General features: G+C 45.3%; 1 protein-coding gene across 4 annotated transcripts in view; it reads right to left on the bottom strand.

Moving 5' to 3' along the window:
- The window catches only part of PPP2R2A (protein phosphatase 2 regulatory subunit Balpha), a 63,427-nt gene extending 39,827 nt beyond the window's left edge, over positions 1-23,600 (bottom strand). For 2 of the 4 annotated variants that reach the window (XM_081891004.1, XM_081891005.1), the window contains exons 1-2: positions 21,646-21,697; positions 20,844-20,921 (exon numbers count right to left, since the gene is read on the bottom strand). In XM_081891004.1, the coding sequence (XP_081747130.1) occupies positions 20,844-20,921; positions 21,646-21,682 (115 nt within the window). In that variant the 5' untranslated portion in view covers positions 21,683-21,697. Of the gene's footprint in view, positions 1-20,843; positions 20,922-21,645; positions 21,698-23,385 lie in introns of those variants that run through there. The other 2 variants (XM_081891008.1, XM_081891007.1) reach the window with 2 other exon arrangements.
- Between the last annotated feature and the right edge of the window lie 320 nt (positions 23,601-23,920).

The raw sequence follows: 23,920 nt of genomic DNA, 5'->3' as shown, positions 1-23,920 counted from the left end.
CGATGGAACTCCAACAACGAGATACCCAAATTTCAATCTCCGTTTCATGAATTTTCTTCTGGCCAACCTGAAAAAGAACTATGCAACAGCAATTCTATGCTCCACCAAATAAATCAGCTCCAACCTTAGAATGGCACTTTGCTCTTTTTTTAAATGGCTGATTAAACAAAGCAAACTGAAACAAAGCAAACATGACTCAACATACCAAGAGCCAGGATTCTATGACCTGGGATAAAAAAATAATAATCCTTGAGAGGCCTTTTGCCTCCTTTCAAGGGCTAAGTTGCCAAGTGAAAGTAGCATAGTGCTATTTCTGAAGGGGGGAGGGTAAAACCCCCCACTGCAAAGACAGCAGAATATCAATAGGCTGCACAGCACACAGAAGCCAACAGCTAGTGCCAGCTAAGGCACAACTTGCTAGATCAGTACCTGCATACAGTATATCAAAAATGCTTTTCAGCAAACATTTCAAACAACCACCACCCAGCACTAAAAATATTGCAAACTTGGGAGAAAGGCTGTCCTGCTGCTAGACAGCTTAGTCAATATAGAAAGCTTTGATAGAGGTAATGTTATGTTCCATGAGAGTCTGGTGGATGGTGGTCCTGCACTACCAGCCCTGTGTCAGCAGCCCAGGACACAACTCTGCTCTGGATCAAGACTGTATAAGACTATGCAGTCATACCTCGGGTTACAGATGCTTCATGTTGCATTTTTTCGGGTTACGGACGCACCAAAACCCAGAAGTACCGGAACAGGTTACTTCTGGGTTTCGGCAGTCGTGCATGCGAATCACAACAGGTTGCAAATGCTGCAGGTTGCAAACGTGCTTCCCGCATGGATCATGCTTGCAACCCGAGCGTCCACTGTATAAACTACTTCTTCACACAGTGCATATTTGCTCCCAATGATGGCCAGCAACTTGAATGGCTTTAAGAGGTTGAAACAAATCCATCAAGAATATGGCTGCAACCCCCAACAGCCATGTGATGCCACCCCTGTCAGAGGTGACAGAAGCCCCTGTTAGAGGCTTCTGAAACCAGTTGCTGGAAACGGGGAGGGGAGGGTGCTGTGATGCTCAGGTCCTGCTTGAGAGCGTCCCAGAGGCATCTGGCTGCCCTGGATGCTGTACTAGATGGACCACTGGCCTGATCCTGCAGGCTCTTCTCATGCTTTCTAAATAATGCTTTAATTCAAAATACATTGCTTCTGTTAAATGAGGCCCCCAACCGCTAGAGGGCCATGAAAATTTGTGCCCCAGACTCATCTACCCATGTACCAGCTGAAACCAAAGTGGTACATTGGTTGCCAGATGTGAAATACAGTGGTACCTCAGGTTAAGAACTTAATTCGTTCTGGAGGTCCATTCTTAACCTGAAACTGTTCTTAACCTGAGGTACCACTTTAGCTAATGGGGCCACCCACTGCTGCCACCATGCGATTTCTGTTCTCATCCTGAAGCAAACTTCTTAAACTTCTTAACCTGATGTACTATTTCTGGGTTAGCGGTGTCTGCAACCTGAAGCGGCTGTAACCTGAGGCACCACTGTACATGAGCATTATTTTCAGCTCTCATAGCCCACCAAACTGAAATGTCTAACCAAGGTGATAAGAGATCGGTCAAAGTGATCACGGAGGAAGCATTTCCAGATTCACATTTTCATTTTCACCCCTTTCAACTATCTTTTTTTTTTTTGCAGGGTTTTGTTGTTGCTGGGTTTTTTTTGCTATTCCTAGAACATTTGGAAGTTCTTCTTAAGCTCCCAGGGCATCTGGCCAGCCACTGTTGACAAAAGGATCCTGGACAAAATAGACATTTGCTGGTGTGACCCATCAAGACTACGTGTACATCCTTCAGAGATGTAGAGACTGGTATGCCATGAAATACCGTAAATTTCGCTCCATAACACGCAGTTTTTTTCTCCTAGAAAGTAAGGGGAAATGTCTGTGCGTGTTATGGAGCAAATGCCTACAGATGGCGGGGGAATTTGCTGCAGTCGTGAGCAGTCCGTGGCTCGCTTTGAAACAGCAAAGCGGGTGTAAGCGGCTCCTGTCAGCTAGCGGAGCCGGGGAGGAGGGAGAGAAGCAGAGCGGGGTTGGCTGCTTTAAAACAACCCCGTGCTCTCTGTCCCTGCCTGCAGTTTTTTGCTGTCCGATTTTGGATTAGCCAGTGTAGGGGCTGTGTGTGTGTGTGTGTGATCCTCCTCCTGCTTCCCCTTCACTCTCCCAGTGCCCCTGCGCTCTCCCTCCGACTTTAGGATTGACACTGTGTGTCTGTGTGTATGTGAGGGCTCCTTCTCTTGCTTCCCGTTCACTCTCCCAGCGCCCCTGCGCTCTCCCTCCGACTTTAGAATTGACAGTCCGCGTGTCTGTGTGTGTGTGTGAGGGCTCCTCCTCCTGCTTCCCCTTCACTCTCCCAGCGCCCCTGCGCTCTCCCTCCGACTTTAGAATTGACACTCCGCGTGTCTGTGTGTGTGTGAGGGCTCCTCCTCCTGCTTCCCCTTCACTCTCCCAGCGCCCCTGCGCTCTCCCTCCGACTTTAGGATTGACACTGTGTGTCTGTGTGTGTGTGAGGGCTCCTTCTCCTTCTCTTGCTTCCGTTCACTCTCCCTGCGCCCCTGCACTCTCCCAGCGCCCTGCGACTTTAGGGCCAGTTCTCTCTCTCTCTCTCTCTCTCTCTCTCTCTCTCTCTCTCTCTGTGTGTGTGTGTGTGTTTTGACCTCACTGCGCTTGTTGGGGAGGAGTGTTGGTCGCAATTTTTCTTGATTTGTCTCAGAATGGTTACTATCATGGTTTCCTTGCCGGGGAGGAGGGATAGAAGCAGAGCCTGCTTGTTCTAAAGGAGCAACGCCAGAGAGGAGCCTCTCCTGCATTATCAGCAGCATCCTTCTCCACACCCCCCACGTGTGCTCCTTGTCCCTTGAGTGTTTTTCCTTCCCTCCCCACTTAAAATGTGGTTACAAAGCACGGATTCACATGGATCCTCAGGATTTTTGTATTGGGCTACCCCAAACTCACATCAGATCACATGTCTGTGGCCACAGCATGAACCACAAAAATCATACATCCACTGTTTCGTTTAGAATATTTCTTTCTTGTTTTCCTCCTCTAAAAACTGTGTGCGTGTTATGGTCAGGTGCGTGTTATAGAGCGAAAAATACGGTACCTCCCCACTGCTGAGAGAGATGGCAGGTTCTTCTTTCTGCAGGGTATGAATAAGTAGAAGTCCCTTCTTACTATTAAAGCAGCCTTTCTCAACCTGTGGGTCCCCAGATGTTGTTGGACTACAACTCCCATCTTCTAGTAAGGCCAGAGCTCAGGGATGATGGGAGTTGTAGTCCAACAACATCTGGGGACCCACAGGTTGAGAACCGCTGTAAGGGATTCTGGCTGTTTCTAACCTGTGTGCGTAAACAGCCTTATATAACCAACATATAAGTCCAATGAATGAATGAAGAGGTTAATACCTGCCAGGCTTAGTGAAGTCACTTTCCCTTACCTTGGAAGGAAATGAGAAATCAAGCCTATTGTTCAACCTCCAGCCTGCCTGAGAAGTTCAGCATGTGAGGAGATCTGAGCTGGTTACTCCAGCTCAGCCACATGGCTCTCACAAGTCACTCTTGAGTTCCTATGCCAATAATTTAGGAACTTTCACCACTGCAACTAAGCCAAGTTTTACTGCCTGTGCAACTTTTCCTGAATTCTGTAATGAAAAAGCACCTGACCATTTATAAATTGCCAAACGTGTGGTCTTTTTCCAGGGTAGGGGGAAAAGGAATACTTACAAGGGCATATTTAAAAGGTCCAATATCCTATATTTTCATGTGCAAAGATCCCAAAGAATGAAATATTCGGCCATCTACCCAAGTGACAAAAAAGCACCAGGCTAAGTAAGTGGCTGTGATCTGCTCAGTCTAACTCTTTGTATGTAGCACAGTACTTAATGCTGAAAGTTTTAAATGGTCAAATTGAAAACTTATAACCTAATCATCATGAGAGAGCAAAAAAGTTTTGACATCCTGCTGCTTTTATAGATTTATAGAATTATGGAGTTGGAGGGGACCCTGAGGCTCACCCAGTCCGACCCCCTGCAATGCATGACATTGTAGCTGTCCCACAAGGGGATCAAACCTGCAACCTTGGCTTTATCACCACCAGGCTCTAATCAACCGATTCCCCAGCCCTTCAGTTTCTTCCTCATTTTATCAATAGTTAATATGTGAATAGTTTTATTAGTAAGGGAATGAGGAAACTGAAATATTTGAACTAAAATACTGGTTATGTCCTTTCAGTGATCTGATAAAAGCAGGACCCATGCAATCCCTCAAGTTAATCTGAAGCCATTTATCAGTTACATTATTTCAATGATAAGATGGAAACTGGGAGCCACACAGAGGTGTTGGGGAAATACTTTCAAAATGCAAAGTGCATTATTCTGGAAAACCAATTTCTCTGCACTGTGCACACAGATATCCACACATTAGTAGTGTGTAGGTCACACTATAAATCTGAATCCCATTCTTACCATTATGGCTTGAAAAATAATAACAACAAGCACAAATCCATCTTCTGAAGAATGAATAAATGTTCCCTTAAATGCTATTTGCTATACAGCAGAATCAAACTGAGGGGTTTTAAAAAGGGCAGTTTTAACACACTGTTTCCAATGGGGGGGGGGGCGGGGAGAGGAACTAAATTTCCTGCATACCTCCCAAGGCCATCTCTGCTCCTCCAGCCCAGTCTCTTACAATACCAAGACTGCCCTGTTACTCTGGGCAGCAGGCGCAGAGAAAGGCAATGGGCAGAAGATTTCATGGTGGCTTGCCCACACCTAATTGAGATTGCAAACTCCTCAAGGAATGTAGACTGCTGAATGTCAGCAGCCAGTGATATCAGTTGGAAATATACAGTACTCACTTGTGTGTGCTTTAAGGTTATGTACACATACACATACACACATGCTTTCATGGTCCAGAGACCACTTCATCAGAGATTTCAAAAGTCAGAGAGGGGGAAAGAATGCAAAAAAAGAAGAAGACGGTGCTAATTGTGTTGATTATAACACAAATTTCCAGGCATTGATAAGTGCTTTAACACCTGCAGTGAGATAAGAACACCTTGTCTTGATCCAAGCTACAGGTGACAGAACTGAAAATAAAGAAGCTAAGGAAATGAAATGTGAATTTCACTGCAAAATAGGTTGCAATCCAGAAACAGTTGAAGTTTCTCAGCACTACTTGCTTCAGCTTCTGTACAAGCAACTCCCAGTTTCTGAGCATTTGATGTGCACACAACTGTGAACAGCGCCAAACCCAGAAGTGACCAAAATATGTCATAAAGATGTCACTAAAACGTTGCCGAAAGAACAGAGCTGGAGCAGAACAGGGTGTTTGCAGGCTTTTCCAATGAATGTTCGATTGCACGCAATTTCATGCAAGTACGCAATGACCCAGAACACAACCCCCACGCAAATGGGGAGTTGCCTGTACTGAATACGGATCCACCTGACAAAAAGGGTTTCGTTGCTAGAGTTACAGAGCAGATATCCATAGCCATAGCTGAAGTATTGAATACAAAAGGAGTGACATATTAAATTGCAGAGTTCAATATACAAGTTTTAATGTCTTTTTAGCCTGCTATGTTTAATTGTCTTTAAAACACTTTAATTACTTGTTTTCAGTTATTCACTGATAATATTCCTTGTAAAACTGCTTAGAGGTGTTATTACAATCAGGGGGTATATGTAATTTGTTAAATAAAAATTAAATACATGCAATTTGAAGACCATTAATTTCGTCTTACAAGTGAAGTGATGGCCCTACTTGTTTATAGGTAAAGGTAAAGGCTGGACCAAAGGTAAAGGCTATGACCGACTCTGGGGTTGCGGCGCTCATCTCGCTTTATTGGCTGAGGCAGCCGGCATACAGCTTCCGGGTCATGTGGCCAGCATGACTGAGCCGCTTCTGGCAAACCAGAGCAGCACACGGAAACGCCGTTTACCTTCCACCAGAGTGGTACCTATTTATCTACTTGCACTTTGACGTGCTTTCGAACTGCTAGGTTGGCAGGAGCAGGGACCGAGCAACCGGAGCTCACCCAGTTCTCAGGGATTCGAACCACCGACCTTCTGATCAGCAAGGCCTAGGCTCTGTGGTTTAACCCACAGCACCACCCGCGTCCCATACTTGTTTATACTCTCCCTAAAATTTAGTGCAGTCACCAGGGACTAAAAGAAGAAAAGACTGTGGCCAGACATGGTTACTATTACGATCTGGTGGGCCCTTTTTAAATATAGATTAAAAGCCTAGTTATCACAAAGATAAATTAGAACTCTTCACCACCAAATATATTCAAACAGTAAACTTTGCAAGGTATTTCTTTTATAAACCTGGAATAAAAATGCATTGAATTCAGCTCTTCAAACCCAATCACAATTCTGCAATTATAAAATTAGGACAGAAGCTTGCCTGCCTGCCTCAGGGGGTTGGCAAGTAACCCAAATAGCAAGGTTTTTAAGGCAAACCAACCTACCATTTGTGAGTCTCGAAATGGAAAAGCACATTCACATATATGCCTCAGTAAGGTAATTATTTCTCCTTCAGTGTACAACAAAAGAACAGTGGACCAGGAGAAAGATCACAGCAGTTCCCAGCACTCCAGCTGAATTACTATACTCATCTCTGGGAGGATGAGGGTTGAGGGGAGCAGGGAAGAGAATCACTATGTTGTTGCTGCAACAGTATAACCACCCTATTACAGTATAATAAAATCACTGGTTTTGCTGTGAAAATTGAGATTTTAAAGCTCAATGGTTTATAATGTTCAGATCCTATAAAATGGTTTATAATGTTCAGATCCTATAAAATAATGTAAACACTCTGCACTGAATGTTCCAATGCAATTGGTATTATGACTCAAAATAATATCCACACAAGGTATATATGTACAGTCACAAAGAACTTGGAAAAAAAATACATGCAGACACCTGGGTATGGTCTTCGTTTCAGATGTCTTCTTCTTTGTCTCATTATTGGGTCAACTTTTGATGGGTGCTGACCCAATAAGCAGCACAATCTTTACATTTATCAATATATCTCAACTGTCCTGATGAAAGCATCTGAAACGAAGACCATACCTGGGCATCTCATTGATTGGAGTCCTTCATGTACAGTCTTATCTAGAAGTTTTACTCCACAGTTGATCTATTGATCACAGTTGATCTCAGTTATATTGAACAGCAGTTTGCAAAACTACATATACAGTGGTACCTCGGGTTACATACGCTTAAGGTTACAGACTCCGCTAACCCAGAAATAGTACCTCGGGTTAAGAACTTTGCTTCAGGATGAGAACAGAAATTGTGCAGCGTCAGCTGGAGGCCCCATCAGCTAAAGTGGTGCTTCAGGTTAAGAACAGTTTCAGGTTAAGAACGGACCTCCAGAACGAATTATGTACTTAACCCGAGGTACCACTGTATATATTTTCTAGTGATAACTAGAACAAGGGTAGCCCAGACTGTGGCAAGGCTACAGAGCTGGCCACAGGAACTCCTCGCCACCAGCACTACTTGGGCTTTCAGCAGCAATGCTAGATCAAGGGACACATGCAAGGTATCTATCCACCTGCTCTTTCAAGGGGAGTGTGACCCCATTCAATACAGTCCAACCACTCAGTTCCTGGATCTGGGGCTTCCAACCCACAGCACCTCTATTTCGTTGGCATGTAATTTCAGTGTTACAAATGCAGCCCATAATCACCTCATCCCCTGCTTCATATGGAGACAACCTGATTTGAGCAGCAGCATTTTATTTTATTTCTCTGCGGGGCTGCCTGGTCTCGTAGTGGGGTAGTACAAAAGAAAAGAAAAGGCACCTGGGCATTTTGTTTTGGCGCCCACAACCGAGGTCCCAGGAGCCACATGGCTCCCAGCCATTCCTATCCCAGTTTCTAACACTGTATCAATCAAACCTGGGCTCATTGTTTGAGTGAAGCAAGACAAGGCAAATCAAAGCTTAGGTTTGCACAACATGCCTAGCCAAACCAAGGCATGGCTCATAGCAGCAGCAGAGAAGGAAAGAAGTTGCCACAGTCTCCTCTTTGGAAACTTGCACGTTCATAGTAAGCCACAGTTTGGCTTGGCCAGTTTCATCAGCAATCACATTGTAAACACTCAGTTATCCAATGATCTGAATCAATTTCAATGACACACAGAGGTTTCTGGTCCTCTTAGCTGCAAATATGAGTCTAATAAAAGCCATATAAATTGAGAAGGGCTAACTATCAAAAACCCCAGAGTACAGTAAAGCAAGGGAATGGGGCTTCACCATTTTGCATACCTTCCTGTTGAGAACAGCACAACTGGACCTCACTGAGAATATAATTGAATAAGTAGGGCTACGTAGCAAGGCAAGAACTTGCAGAGACACAGTGCAGCAAGTACCATTTTTAGAATGGGATTGTGTCATCTAAAGCCACTGGCCATTGCTGCATATTATGGAAGCAAGTTTCATGTGTCCATCTTGAATCCACTGGCCAGTCAATTCCACTGGATGTCCCCAAATTCTAGTATTAAAGTAAGAGAGAAACACTTCCTGCTGTACACCTTCTCCGTGTATTTTAGAAGTCTCTATTATGTCCTAGGGACGCGGGTGACGCTGTGGGTTAAACCACAGAGCCTACGATTTGCCGATCAGAAGGTCGGCGGTTCGAATCCCTGTGACAGGGTGAGCTCCTGTTGCTCGATCCCTGCTCCTGCCCACCTAGCAGTTCGAAAGCATGTCAAAGTGCAAGTAGATAAATAGAGACCGCTCCGGCGGGAAGGTAAACGGCATTTCCATGCGCTGCTCTGGTTTGCCAGAAGCGGCTTAGTCATGCTGGCCACATGACCCGGAAGCTGTACACCGGTTCCCTCAGCCAGAAAAGCGAGATAAGCGCTGCAACCCCAGATTCGTCCGCGACTGGACCTAATGGTCAGGGGTCCCTTTACCTTTATTATGTCCTAATACCCTGATCATTTTGCTAGCTTCTTTTGTGTACCATAAATCAGAAAAATACATTAAAGAGCTTGTAGCACTTTCAAGATAATGAAAAGAACTCTCCCCCTCCCTCATGCCCATTTGCCTAAGAATCTGAGCCATGTGGTACAATACATGTAGGCAGCTTCAATGTGCTCAGGATTCTCACACCTTATGTTTCACAATGTGGTGCCCTTCAGCGCTCCCTACATTATTCCCACCCCCCACCCCATAGTCAATTTCTCAATGTGCAAGCTGTCAATCATGCTTCAATTTTATTTACCATTTACCCCTGTATTAATAGTTAAGAACACCTCAGGTAGAAAAATGTTATTGCATCCTATACCTGACCAGCATAATTCAATATGGATAGAAAAGTGTTCTTTTTTCTGGGAGCAGCCCAGTTTTGGGCAAGTCTCTAGGTAACGAGTTTCAGGGTTGAAGGCCTATCTGCACCCTCCTTCAAGCCTGACTCTCATGTTCTACCTTCTATGTACACGTTTCCGTTCCTGTGTTCTGGCATGAACACATACTAGCATACACGTATGCACACACATACACGCACACACCTGCCTACACAAGCAACTCTTTAGTTACCTTCAGGAGACTTGCTCTTGCACCAATGCAATGCAGCACATAAAGAAACGCTAGCAAGGGGAGGGGGGAGAAAGGGACTCAAAAGAAGGGAACAACAGCTGGAAGAAACCCAAAGCCTCAGTGGAAGCAGATTTAAAGGGATTGTATTGCTCTTTCTCTATATATCCGAGTAATGCCAGGCACCAGGGCTGGGCAATATCTGGTTTTCAACATCACGATATATCACCAGCTAAATATCACAATATCATGATATATATTGGTAGTGGCGGGGGGCCTTGCTGGGCCTCCTCGTGGCAGCAAAGGGTCCCACCATACCTCCCTGCAGCAGCTGAGGGTGCACCGCGGTCCTCCGCAGCAGCAGAGGGCCTTACCATGCCTCCCTGTTGCGGAAGAGGGTCCTGCCGTACCTCCTGACAGTGACCTCCTGACAGTGACGGAGGGTGTACCTGCGAATTATCTGCAAAGCTACCCCCTGGGAAGCTGTCAAGTCTCCACCTTTTGTTCACTGGTATCTTGCCTTGTTGAAACACTTATCGCAATGTTATTTCAATATCGGTATTCAACGATATGGTGATTTATTGCACAGCCCTACCAAGCACTTGAACACCAGTAAGGCTTTCGCTGAAACTCGGGGGCAATGTATATACCAAGTGGCAAGGGAGAATGCATCTTGGTACATCTGAACATCCACCTATCTGAAAAGGCTTGGGGAGCTTCAATTGGCCCTTTGAACACTTCTGAGCATGCCGGTTCTCATCACTCGGAGGAGACATTTGGGCAGTTAGGTGAAAGCGTAAAACTGTTGTTTCATTTAGACCACTAATGATTAAGCAGTACCACAAATTTGCAATCAGAAAAAGTTACACACTGGTTGACAATTTCTCCTCCTTTAGATTTTCTAGGGCAGATTTAGTAAACACATGATATCTGCTCTATTTGCAGTATATATATATCATACGGAAGGCTCACCATGCTCTATGGACCTCTCACTACACATTTTACAAAGTGTGATTTGACTCCTTCATTTTCAGCTGTGCTGGTACCCAAGTTCCAGGACCTTTCCAGGAGGAGGGGGATGAGGAGGAGGAAATAGGTCAAATCAATCTATCAAATGGCCTTGACACTTTTAAAAAGGAAAAACACAATTGGAGGAAAAGTGACACATTGTGCAGATGAAGTGGTCACCACTGCAACAGGAACACACATCTTGCAAACTGTTGCCCATGAGAGCAAACAGCCACTGGACCATTTCTCCTCTTGAAAGTAATTATTCAGGCATTCATGGGAATTCAGGGGATGGTACAGTACAGGAATAGGCAAACTCGGCCCTCCACATGTTTTGGGACTACAACTCCCATCATCCCTGACCACTGGTCCTGTTAGCTAGAGATGGTGGGAGTTGTAGTCCCAAAACATGTGGAGGGCCACGTTTGCCTATGCCTGGTACAGTAGTTCACTCCAGTCTAAACCCCTCCAGGGACAGTCAATTAAAAAGTAGTCAAAGCAAAGGAAACAAGTGCATAAGAGTAGGGCTGGGCAACATCTGGTATCACCAGCTGAACATCACAGCATCTCAATATATCACAATATATATACGCAGTGGCAGGAGGCCTTGCCAGGCATCCCCACAGTGGAGGAGGACCTTGCCGCAACTATCCCTGGTGGCAAAGGGCTTCTCCGGGCAGCCCTGCGGCAGACCCTGGGGCAGCAAAGGGCTTCCCACACCTCCCCATGGCAATGGAGGGCTTTAAAACATAAGGAAGTAGTAGATTTAATAAAACTATTAAATAAACTTCCATATTTAATATATTTTCAACCAATTTAAGAATAGTTTGAGTGATTTCCAGTCAAGTTGCATCTGCTTCCCCACTCAAAGGATTAAGTGGAATCTTAAGCCCCACTGAATTCAACTAAACTTACTTCTACTTTCCTGGGAGTAAGCCTCATTGAATTCAGTAGGGTTTGCTTGTGCGTGGACATGCATTTGCTTGCATTGCTTACCGACAAGCCTTCCTAAATAAATTGCAGGGAATTATTTTTCTTCTTTAATCCTACCCATACTGCAACTGTTCAGCTGCTAATCACTAGTAGTAAAGTACTTTTGTTAAGAATTCCCCCACAGTCAAAGCAGCACCACTGACCCTAAGGTTCTGTGGTTTTAGCTCCAGTGCAAGAAAATGGCTTTATAAGGCCTCAGTATCCATTCTTCAGACTTTGCTACACACAATAAATCTTGCACTGTAGCAGTTTCACTCTTTCCCATTTGCCAACTTTTGTCTGAAAACAGAATAGTTTTTGCATGCATCACACGTTTCTGCAGTTTGTGGGAGGATGGTAATTAAGAAATTATTTGGCGTATGTCTTCAAACCATTCAGAAATTTAATGTTCCCCTCCTTGAAGAATGAGGTATTACAGCAGGAACTGGTGAAAGTACTCACAGCATTTGGTCATTATAGTGGTACCTTGGGTTAAGTACTTAATTCATTCCGGAGGTCTGTTCTTAACCTGAAACTGTTCTTAATCTGAAGCACCACTTTAGCTAATGGGGCCTCCTACTGCCGCCGCACCGCCGGAGCCTGATTTCTGTTCTTATCCTGCAGCAAAGTTCTTAACCTGAAGCACTATTTCTGCATTAGCGGAGTCTGTAACCTGAAGCGTATGTAACCTGAAGCACATGTAACCCAAGGTACCACTGTATAAGCTGGTAATCTGCTGGACCCAAGCAGTGTTCGAAATTAGCATTTTGCACCTGGCGTTCAACCACTTGCGACCAAGTAAAGATTCCTAGGCACCAATAAGGCGCCTGACATCTCCACCATCTGGGAATCACTGGATCTGGACTATTTTAATACCACATCCTGTAGAATTCTATCAGTTATATTTTAATGAATTTCTGGGACCAAGTTGCGTTTTTTCTGTGCAGGCTGACCAGAAGCAGTCACCATTAAGAAAAAGAGGTTGGAATACGCCAATATATATATATGAACTGTCCCTGGACCAAGTGGCTTTTCATCTTTAAGTTTTCAAAGCTCTTAACCTAGCTCAAGGTTGTCATCTGAACTAGCCAGATGTTTAACTGAGAATCAATCACAGTCAGTTCATCATTTGAAAAATCAGACTTTGGGTCCATCTTTCCCAATAAATGGCAACTAGACAATTCCATTTTGGCGTCTGCAACCTTGGTTTAAGGAGCCATTTGGTGCCTAGATTATATATCTGGGTTTCTAACCCTGGACCCAAGTCCTCTTTTCCCAGAGTGCCAGTCAAGTTGAAAGCAATGCTACGCCATGTGTTTACATCAGTCCAAGAGGGCATTCCCCTCCCCTCACTTGGCTGGCACCTCATACAACCTATTGCAAAGACCTCTGGGAATGTCCAGGGTGGCTGCAGGGTCAGAATTTCTCCACATCATTCATATAATCTGAGGAATGAAGGAAGCCTTAGAGAATTCTTTGCTCTAACTTCATTGACTCCATCCTAAATGTAGCCTGCACCAATTCATTGGGACTATGACCTGGATGGTGGTTATCAATACCTTTGTAGTTTTGAGTCTGGACAGATGAAATACACTTGTGACATGTAGGGACTCCTTTGATGATTGCTTAGGAAAGCCAGCTTCATCCTGGGGACTGAATCTAAATCACTCTAAAACTCGAATCTCTGTGAAGCACCGGTTTTTATTTCCTGGGTGCCCTGTGCAAAGTTCTGGGAGTCTAGGCTTCTGGGGCACCTTGGCATGTTGTAAGTACCATCTTGCCCACAGCTAGCATTGAGACAGATACCGCTTTGCCTGGATAGAAGTATACCCGCTTGAACTGGATATATTTACTGCACCAAGCCCTGTAAAAATTGAGGGTTTTTTTACAGGGCTTGGTGTGGTTTTTTCACCCTAACGATTAGAAATGAGAAAACATTGCTAGCCCTTTGAATGTTAAATGAAGATAGCTGTCTTAATTTATTCAATTTACTGAATACATTTTGGTTTTGTTGTTACAGCAGCTGGGGTCCTCTAGCACAGAATTTAGGACTCCCAATCACATGGCAATAGACTCCACACCTCAACCTTCCTTCCTCAACAGACCATCAGCTCCCCTTGACTGCAGTATCAGCTGATCTACTTGACAACCAACTGAACATTTTAGAGCTGTCAAATACAGTATCTCCAATGAAATGCATGCTGGACAGATGTTCTGTTGCTAAACCCTGTACTAAAAGATTCAATAGCAGCTAAAAGCTGAAATGCAGATGGTGCCCTTCAATTCAACCTTAGTTTTGCACTCTCACACAATGAACTTGGGGTTTAAAATGTCTTGAGTTCCACAGCCACTTTGCAAATTTGAAGCAAACTTGCAATGTTTGCATGCACTTGTTTCAAAATACTAAAAATAGCTAAACAAGAAAAAGAAGGGTTTTTTAATTCTGTTGCACTGCCATCTTCATTTCCTGAAATTAAGAGGTGAGGAACCTGAGGAAACTTCATCTGCAACATTCATCCTTAAAGACTGAAAAAGTAACAGAATCAGAAACATGACAAGCTGTACCAAATTAGTGCCATCATTTAATGTTGACCTCTACTTACGTCAGAAGTCAACAGCCTGATTCCCAGAAGGGGAAATGCAGGATCTGGGAACTTGAATAACTTGGCCAAGGGTCGAATAGGGAAACCTTGAAAGAAGACTATTAAAAATGACTGATAAGCACCCAAATCTTGATGGCTACAAAATTTTTGAGGCCAGGCAGACAGCATCCCAAAACAAAAGATGGACAAATAGCTCAATATGTATAATAGGGAATGCTCCTTCCACCCCACTGTCAAAAAAAGCCCCCCCCCCAATTTAAAGACCTAAGTGCTCCAAGGGAAAGCGGAAGAGAAACAGTCCAGGCCATGTGCCCCTAAAGAGAACACTGCTTTAACATTTCCTTTGTTTAGTATTTTAAAACAAATACTTTGTTGTTTAGTCGTTTAGTCGTGTCCGACTCTTCGTGACCCCATGGACCAGAGCACGCCAGGCACTCCTGTCTTCCAAAAGTGGCCGAGCAGGGCACCCAAAACAAATACGTACTACCTTGAATAATTTGGAAGAGCAACTTATTATCACTGTCAATAAATAAAATTAATTACAACTAAATTTAGGGTTGTATTCAGCTAAGTTCTACTCAGAAGGAACCCTCTGAAATTAATGAACCTGAGTTAATCATATTCATTAACTTCAGTAAATCAGCTCCAAATAAAACTAGAATCGGATACAAACCTTAAATTACAATTACAAATGAATTACAAAGTCATACAGATGAGCTTGATTGCCCCAACTTGCATTTTCAAGATGGTTTCCCATTCTGAGAAAGTTGGACACCGTTTCCTGCTTGTACAAGGCGTGATGAGACCATCAAGAGAAAGAAGTTCCCAGATCATCATTCTGCATCTACTACCAAATGCTCCTGAACAAGGAATCTATCCGTCTGTCAGTCTTGCCTCATGTGGATTAACAGAAGCCCTTCTCAGAAAACTGTGCAACTCTTTTGTTACTGCATGCTCCACCAAGATAGAAGAAAAGTATCTGCGTGCTAGACAGCCTCATGATTAATAGTAAAGCAAGCCAACATGTTTCCTTAAATTGTGTAAATAAACCTGCTACTAGGAACAGGTTTGGGTGTTGTTCTCTAGAGATATGATAATGCAGAGTAAGAAACTCTGCACTTTATTTAGGTCACTTTTAACCATTCAAATTCACCAACATAGAAAGACGCATGCATAGGAAGACATACAGTCAGACTATTGGCACATCTAGTTGAGTATTGTCAACACCGATTGGCAGCCGCTCTCCAAGGTCTCAGACATGGGATAAGAAGGGCATGAAGGCAATAACATCTCCCACTGTTGCTCCCCTGGAATCTGCTGGGGATTGAGCCTGAGACCTTCTGCATGAAAACCAGCTGCTCTACCACTAAGCTACAATCCTTTTCCTGAAGGCCATTATTGGCCCCTTGGAAGGGAGGGATCAAGAGCATGTTCAAATCCTCCTGCTCCTGCAATGTGTTGGAACCAGGAGATACTGTGTTTATCTGAACATGGTATTTCCTGTGACTGCAAAATTGAACCCTCTCTAGTGGTTAGACTTGTGCATACAGCTATCCATTTCTCTTTTTCCATAGAATATAGCCTCCCTCCTTCCAGGCCTTTTAGGAAACCCTCCCGAACCATGCACACTGTAAAGCAAAACAACAGTGTTAGCCTTAATGATAACCAAGGCACCTGTTTTTTAGCTTTCTGAAACCATGCTCAAATGTTGGTTCCAGATCCTACTGAAAAATATTCCCCTTAATCATGGTTATCAGTTGGTGTTGGGGGAGGGAAGAGAGATGATGAAGCAGATGTTCCTGCAGCTGCCTCTCAATCCCAGCTGCTGTTCACAGGCTGCAAGCATTACTTCTGAAACAGCCAATACAGCTGAGATCAATTCAGCAAAATTCATCGGAGGGCTGTAGATAGTCATTTACTGGGACACTGAATCTCTTGTAGCCATCAAGATATTGTCTAGAATGTGAATGGGGAACCTGTCTCCCCAGATGTTACTGGATGCTATTAGCTCCAGCCACCATGGCCAGCAACCAGGGATGGTGGGAATTGTAGGCCAGCAACATCTGAGTCCCTCCGCTTCCGGCTGCAGCTTGCTTCAGCCACTGGTGGCAGAGGGACTCAGAAGTGGTGACAGTTTCACTCTCAATGTACCGCCAAGTGAAGCCACCATTGTGGTCCGTCCCTCATATCGGTCCTGGGTGATGTATCAATACATCATCCCAGCCTACTGTCCACTCCTTGAAGAGGGGCCCAATTTGGCTCTCTCCACCATGCCAGCTGGGGACGCAGGTGGCGTTGTGGGTTAAAGCCTCAGTGACTAGGACTTGCCAATCGAAAGGTCGGCGGTTCGAATCCCTGCGGCGGGGTGCGCTCCCGCTGCTCGGTCCCAGCGCCTGCCAACCTAGCAGTTCGAAAGCACCTCCGGGTGCAAGTAGATAAATAGGGACCGCTTACCAGCGGGAAGGTAAACGGTGTTTCCGTGTGCGGCTCTGGCTCGCCAGAGCAGCGATGTCACGCTGGCCACGTGACCCGGAAGTGTCTCCGGACAGCGCTGGCCCCTGGCCTCTTAAGTGAGATGGGCGCACAACCCCAGAGTCTGTCAAGACTGGCCCGTACGGGCAGGGGTACCTTTACCTTTTTACCATGCCAGCTAGGAGCTGGTGGTGCAAAGGAAAATCCCTGCCTCAACTTTCACCCTTGGCTGGTAAGATTGCAGTGGAGAGCCTGCACATGGCACTTTCCCAGCCTCTCTTACAACCACTCTGCTAGGTTGCTACATTACGCACGGCAACAGTATACAGCTGATACAGTAGCACCCCTTAGAAACTGCTGAATCCTTATGCTTCAGAAGTGGACTTTAAAAGCTTGCCTTCAGAAGTAAGGATGCAAATTTTTAGCTCAATGCAGCGTCTCGTTCGCTCTGAGGAAATAATATATAAAGGTTCCCAGAAGGGTAGCTGTGTTTAGTCTGCTGCTGCAAAAATAAGAGTCTTGTGGCTCCTGAAATTTATTATTTTTAGATCACATATCATGTATAAATATACAGTGTGGTGTAGTGGTTAGACCGAGGGTCAAACTAGGACCTGGGATACTCAGCTTAAAGCCCTTCTCAACTATGAATCTCAATGGGTGACCATGGGTCAGTCACTGTCTCTCTCAGCCTGACCTGCCTCACAGAGTGGCAGAAGTGGCATGGGGTATGTTCCCTGAATGAAAGTCGAGATATAATAAGCAGATGCCGCTTGCAGAGGACCGTATTTCAGTGGCAGAGAACTTGCTTTGCCTGAAGAAGGTTCCAGGTTTCACACCTGGCATGCCTCTGTTTTTGTTCTTTAAAAAAGAATCAGGTACCAAGTTATGGGAAAGACTTCTGTTCTGAAACCCAGGAGAGCCACTGCCAGTCTGAGCAGACAATACTAGGCTAGATGGATAGCCTGGTACTATACACCAATTATACTACCAAGAAGAAGACAAAGTAAGCTGTAATTTGTCTAACCCAGGGCCCTGGCTTCCTGCCTGTGGGCCAGAACAGGCCTGCCAGGCCTGCCCTATTGGCCTGTGAGGCCATTGTGGCCAACATGGCCCAAGCCCAGAGTGAAGTCTGTGGACACCACTGATCAGCTGATTGGTGGCAGCTACAACGTGCTGTGGTTAGGGGCTTCACAAGAGACAAAACCAGCTGCTTGTTGGCATTTCGTGGGCTGCGCAATGTTACATGACTGATAAGTGAGAGGACCCACCCACCTGCCAATCTTGACCTATGGAAGGTGGGGAAGATCCAGCTCCCCGTCACTGGCCTACCCAGACTGCAGCAGTTCTCCAAGGCTCCAGGCCAAGTGGCTTTCCCCATCCCGACTACCTGTAATGCTTTTTAACTGGAGACGACAAGAACTGAACCTGGGACCTCCTGCACACAAACACAGTGCTATATCAGAGAGCTATGGTCCCCCCCGCCCTCAGGGAAAATGAAACTAAATTATTTCAGGTTAAGACTGCAAACCTTGGCATGCATGCTTGCTTGGGAATAAGTCCTCCTCAATGCTATAAGACTGCCTTCTTCAGTGGCAGAACTATGCAATGGATTGGACTCCGTGGTGACATTCGCTAAAAGTCGAATTTGCATGATTCTCAGATTAATATATTGTATACTAATGGTGGCTGCTCCCAGACTCTGGAACTCTGGAGGGATCCCTGGAGAAGCTAGACTGGCTCCCTCCTTGTTGTCCTTCCACCAACAGGTGAAAACCTCCTTGTTCCGACAGACTTTTGGGAATTGACTGCTTTTAATGAAAGGGCTGGTGCCAAGCTATTTTTACTGTAATTATTTGTATGTTTTAAACAAGTTTTTTTTTGTGTGTGTATATATAGTTTTAATTCTATTCATGTTTAATGGTTTTTTAAATAATTGCTTTTTCTCTGGCTTATGCAAGCCGGAGGCCAGGTGGGGGGCTCCATTCGACTTTTTCAGCTGGGGGGCACAAAGACTCCTTCTCCCCAGCTGAGCAGCCCTGATCCTTCTCCTGCTTGCATGCATGGAGGAGAAGAATCAGGGCTCCCTCAGCAGGGGAGCAGGAGCACTTTAATGGAGCCCTGGCCCACCACTGCTTTGTGGTGGCGGGCCGGGGGCTCTGTAAAACTGCAGTGGTGTGGCAGGCTCCTCAGCCAAGCAGTTTAAAGAAGCGGAGGGAAGAGCAAGCTGTATTTCACCTCGCCAATGCAACTTGTTTCTCCCTCTGCAACGGTTATGAGGGCAGAGTGGGATGGCAGATTTACTCCGTGGTAAATCACTGGTGAAATCACCACTGTTCCTGAGTCCCTCTGCCTCCAATGCCAGGTGTGGCTTGTTTCTCCCTGAGTGCGCTGGGCACTGGTAGCAGAAGGACTCAGGAGCGATGACGGTGTCACTCACAATGTACTGTCAAGTGAAGCCGCCACCACGGTCTGCCCCTCATACCTGTCCTGGGCGATATATCAATACATCGCCCAGGCCTGCCTATGAAGTATAATACTTGCATGGTACCTTCTATCACATTTTCCATTTGAATAGTTCAGAGCTAATGGGAATTCCTAATGCTGTACTATAACCTCAGCAAAATCAAGCATGCAGAAAATTATGCCAGCCCTTCAGGTTTTGGATTCCAATAACTACAGTTAGCCCAGACAGAAAACTTCACACATGAATTTCCAAAGCCACTGTGATACGGCTACTGGATAACTAAGAATCCATAGTGCTGATTGGTAGGACAGAACATACAGTATAGCGTTGGATGAGAAAGGTACATCACCTGGTGTATGTGGACAAAGTTTAATGGTGCTTTAATGTTGCATTATAGAGGTGAAACAATACTTGGAGAGGGTCATTCCATATCAAGTGATTCAACTTTTTTTACCTCATGTCATCCAGTTTTGTTAATATTTTGTACACTTGTTGAATGATCAAAACTATGTTTAAATCTAAATTTTTATTTATCTCATCCCATTTGTGAGTTATGAAGGTTTGAAATTTTAAAAAACCCTGACAATTTTGGCCCTGACAAACAAGGATCGAACCAAGGACTGCAACTGATCACACACTTTGACAAAAAATGAAACGTGGTCTGCAAGAAATGCTCCTGAAAGGCATTTGGTGTCAAGTATAAATAATGGAAGAACAAATGTTTTCAGACAAATTTCATGTGTAAGGCCTCCCCCCCATAATTTTACTTTTGTTTGTAATGTTCATGAAATGAGATACTAACAATAATTATTTCGAAGTTCTATCATGGAATAACAAGCTGTCACTCTGCTCTGGAACACATTTTCAAAAGAAAAGCCTGAGTAGCTTTTCAGGTACCTTTTAACTGAATAAGTTTCTAAAGAAATGCCTGGAGTAACTGATAGTTTGAAGCCTTTTTCATTTTGTTATATTTTACTCCAAGAAGACCCATTTATCCTAAATAAAACCAAATAAGGCAGACATGAATGTACAATTATTTTTATGTGATCTCATTGAGATCCCAAGATGAAAATTTGCAGGTAGCATTTCAAAATATTAAATAATCAATACATTTTGGGAGAGAAATTTTATCATATTAATTTTTAACCACTTTTTAACATTTCCAATTTTGTAACTTAAATTTAAAATTTAAAGTAAGTCCATAATGTGACATATCATATTAAAGCCCATGAAGTTCTGAAGAGATGTGTGTGTTTTAGTTTTGACATATCGCAATTCTGGGCTGAGCTTTTAAGGTTTTTGTGTAGTCCAGCAAGGCAAAAATTGTCAATTTTTTGAAATTTCAAACCCTCATAGCTCACAAACAGGATGAGATTTTAAAAATGTAGATTTAAATTTAGTTTTGATCATTCAAGAAGTGTAGAAAATATTAAGAAAATTGGATGACATGAGGTAAAAAAGTTGGATCACTTGCTATGGAATGACCTAGAAAGGACTAGAAGCAGACACCTGCAGGTGTCAGTGGAGTTGCACACACTTAAAAACACATCCCACTTTAGTCTTAAGTGCCAATGAGCATGGAGTTTCTTTGTGGTTTTCTGAGTTAACTGCTGATGTGCAGAACTCAAGAAAAAGACAAGTATACTTCCATGAACATCTGGCTGTGGTATCACAATTACATTGTCATGGGCAATATCAAGGGTTAATTCCTCTTACCTTCAGCTACATCGTCATCCACAGCCCCTTTCACCTGAGAAAAACACCACTGAATGTCATTCCCGCCACCTCCGGCTCCTAGAAACAAAACAAAAGTTAAACAAAAGTAATCCACACCCTGCCCATTAAACTTGGCTCCACTCTGCCATCATTCCACTCTAGTAAACAGGGACTGCTGGCATGGGGAGTCAGTGGTGCTGAGAAGACAGCACAGAATTCAAGTATTTTCAAAGCAGATGGAAGAACCAAGGAACCCAATCAAACTGTTCCACTTTCACCACCCCACATCCACATACAGAGACACACTTTTGTCGATGAGGATCAGTCCAGATTTCGAAAATCAAGCACAGAGTAAACATCAATTTCTCTACAAACTGTTGACATCTCCCAGAACCATGTAACTAGTAAATCCAGAAACCATACAAGTTTGGAATACGAGCATGCCACTGATGTCTGCTAGAATTTCACGCAGGAAGCAAAACACTTTACTCTTCTTACCAAATAAATTTAACTTTCTGCATTCATTTTTCCTACACTGCTATTAAGCTGCTAGGATCTAGAATGAAATCATGTAATTTATCACTTAAAACAAGCCCATGTACTTATTTTAGGAACCATGCTTCACCCTCCGAGTAAAAGGCTCTAAAGAATTAACAGAGAGTCTTTTATGCACATAGACAAGTATGTTAAAATTCAAAGTATTTATTTAAAAGAAAAACAGGAGGACCTCCAGCCCTCAAACCTGCATAGGCTGGATTTGAGGAGCTTTGTTTTGTTTTGTTATGAATAAGCTTTAAACTACCGTAAAAGATGGACCGGAGAGAAAATTTCAGGAACATTACTGCCTCAGCGGAAGACGGTGAATCATTTGAACCTTGCCACCAAAACATGTAGAAAAGACACCACCCATTTCTTCTGCATGTCATTTAGACCAAGTCATTTGGGCTGGGTTCATACAGGAAGAGAGAGAATGAAGAAAGAGCGAGCCGTCCTCAATTCCTGAAAGATGTCAAAATGGAGCCTTCCCTAAGACATATTCCCCCAAACAAGAAGTCTCTCTGGAAGAGCTGAGCAACAGTTGCCTCTTGGCAAGGGGGAGTAATTGAGGGCGGGTTTCCCTCTCCACACAAGGCTGAGCAACTTTATTCCCACCATTCTTTGTTACTTTGTGCTGACACATTCTACCATATTTAGGCAGCCTGGAAATGTGAGAGGATGTTTAGCTACATGTTATATAGATAGATGTATTTTAAAAGTGCATCTAATTGCAAGAGCTCCTAAGGCGGGGGAGCCAGCCGCCGCCTCCGGATCCTGCAGGACTCCAACTCCCATCAGCCCTGACCATGAGCCATGCTGAGGGGCTGGTGGAATCAGACGCAGCACATTGGCGACCCCTACTCTAAGGCCCACATCCGGTGCTCACCCCCAGTTTACTCTTTCCTAGCTATAGATATCTGGGTGGGGCGGGGGCTTTTCATGAAAGGACAGAAAACTCCACTTTTATCCAGGGGAAAACTGGTGCATCATTCCCCAACATCACAGAGATAATCTGCTACATTCATGGCTTTCCTCCCATTGATGAAAAAAGAAGGGCGAGACGGAGGAGGCGTGTGGCTTGTGTTGCGAGACTGCAAGGCACGAATCTAAATACAGCCGCCCATGCGACTCTTCCCAACACAAAGCAATTAAATGTGTGGGATGTGGGTGAACGGATTCCAGAAAAAGGAACACAAATGGGACAGCAGCACATACCCTGTGCAATGAGACAGATTTGCAGCCTTTACACGGTGCAAGCTCCAGCACGCTGCAACATGGGGCATCTCCTCTCAGAGAGAACACGCCTCGCACCGCCCCACATGGAGGAAGCCCAGGCTGCTCTATCTGCCTGCCAGACCCAACACCCCAGGCTGCTATAGCCCTCGTTTTGCACGCAGATTCTTGCCAAGCTGCAGCTCCACTCGCACCAAGCCCATCATTTCAGACATAAGCAACGCTGCAAAAGCCTCGACGCCAAGGCTTGCAGAAACACACACTTGGGAAAGGGAGATCCGAAGGCAATGGATGACCCCCGGCATCACCCCCACCTCTGCCTGGGGGAAGAAGAAACCCCCTCCCTGCACGCCCATCCCTGGAGATTTCTCCCCCAACTTCTGCCTCCGCCTTCGCAAGGAAGGGAGACTTTCTCTCTTGTTAAAAATAAAAGGCTAAATGGATGAAGATGCATGGTCGAAGGAAGGAAGGAAGGAGAGAAGAAGAGCAGGGGAACGAAGACCGAGAGCAGGCATTTGTGCTTCGGCGCTTGAGCTATTGGCGGAGGACAGAAAATGAGGATGCAATAATAATAATAATAATGGAGAAGGGAGCAGATTTGCAGAGGGAAATGCATTGCAAAGGGCGAGGGGAGTGAGGAAGAGGAAGCAGCCCAGCGCCTCCCCCCAGGTCAGCCTGCAAGTGCAGCTCCAGCTCCCTCACCTGCCTCCGCCGCCCCTGGGCTGGCGAGGCGCCCGTCCCCGGGAAGCGCGAGGGGCTGCCGTGCCCTTACCTGCCATGTTGGGCTCCCAATGGTGGCCGGCCGGGCTGAAGCGGCCTCTCAGCTTCCCGCTGCTATCCCCGTCCCGGGCTGAGGCGGAGCGCGGAGGGAGGATGGCGGCGGATGGCGTCCGGGGGCGGGAGCGGGCAAGGCGGCTTCGCTCCCAGGGCTTCCCCCGCGCCCGGCTTCCTCTCCGGACCCAGCCCCTCCCCCCGCTCGGGTTCCACTTTCAAAATGGCGCCGGCGGAGCCCAGCGTGACGTCACCGGCGGAGGCGAGGAGGGTGGGGAAAGAGGAGGGGCGGCGGGGCGGGGCCTGCGGGGGAGGGAGGCGCGCGCGTTGGGTGGCGCTGCTGCCGCGCCCGCTCGTGGCTCCGCTGCGCGGGGGGCGCGGGGTGGGCGGTGGATGTCGCTGCTTGCGATCCTGTCCACTGCGCGGAGAAAGAGGGGCTTCGGCAAGGACGCAAAAGGAGTCCCACGGGGCCATAGCTGTCGACTTGTCCCTTTTCTTGCGAGGAATCCTATTCGGAATAAGGGAATTTCCCTTAA

Source organism: Podarcis melisellensis (assembly GCF_964234715.1).
Source record: "Podarcis melisellensis genome assembly, chromosome: 15".
Lineage (NCBI taxonomy): Eukaryota > Metazoa > Chordata > Lepidosauria > Squamata > Lacertidae > Podarcis > Podarcis melisellensis.
The sequence above is the reverse complement of the archived record's forward strand: the minus strand, read 5'-3'. Positions and strand labels throughout refer to the sequence as shown.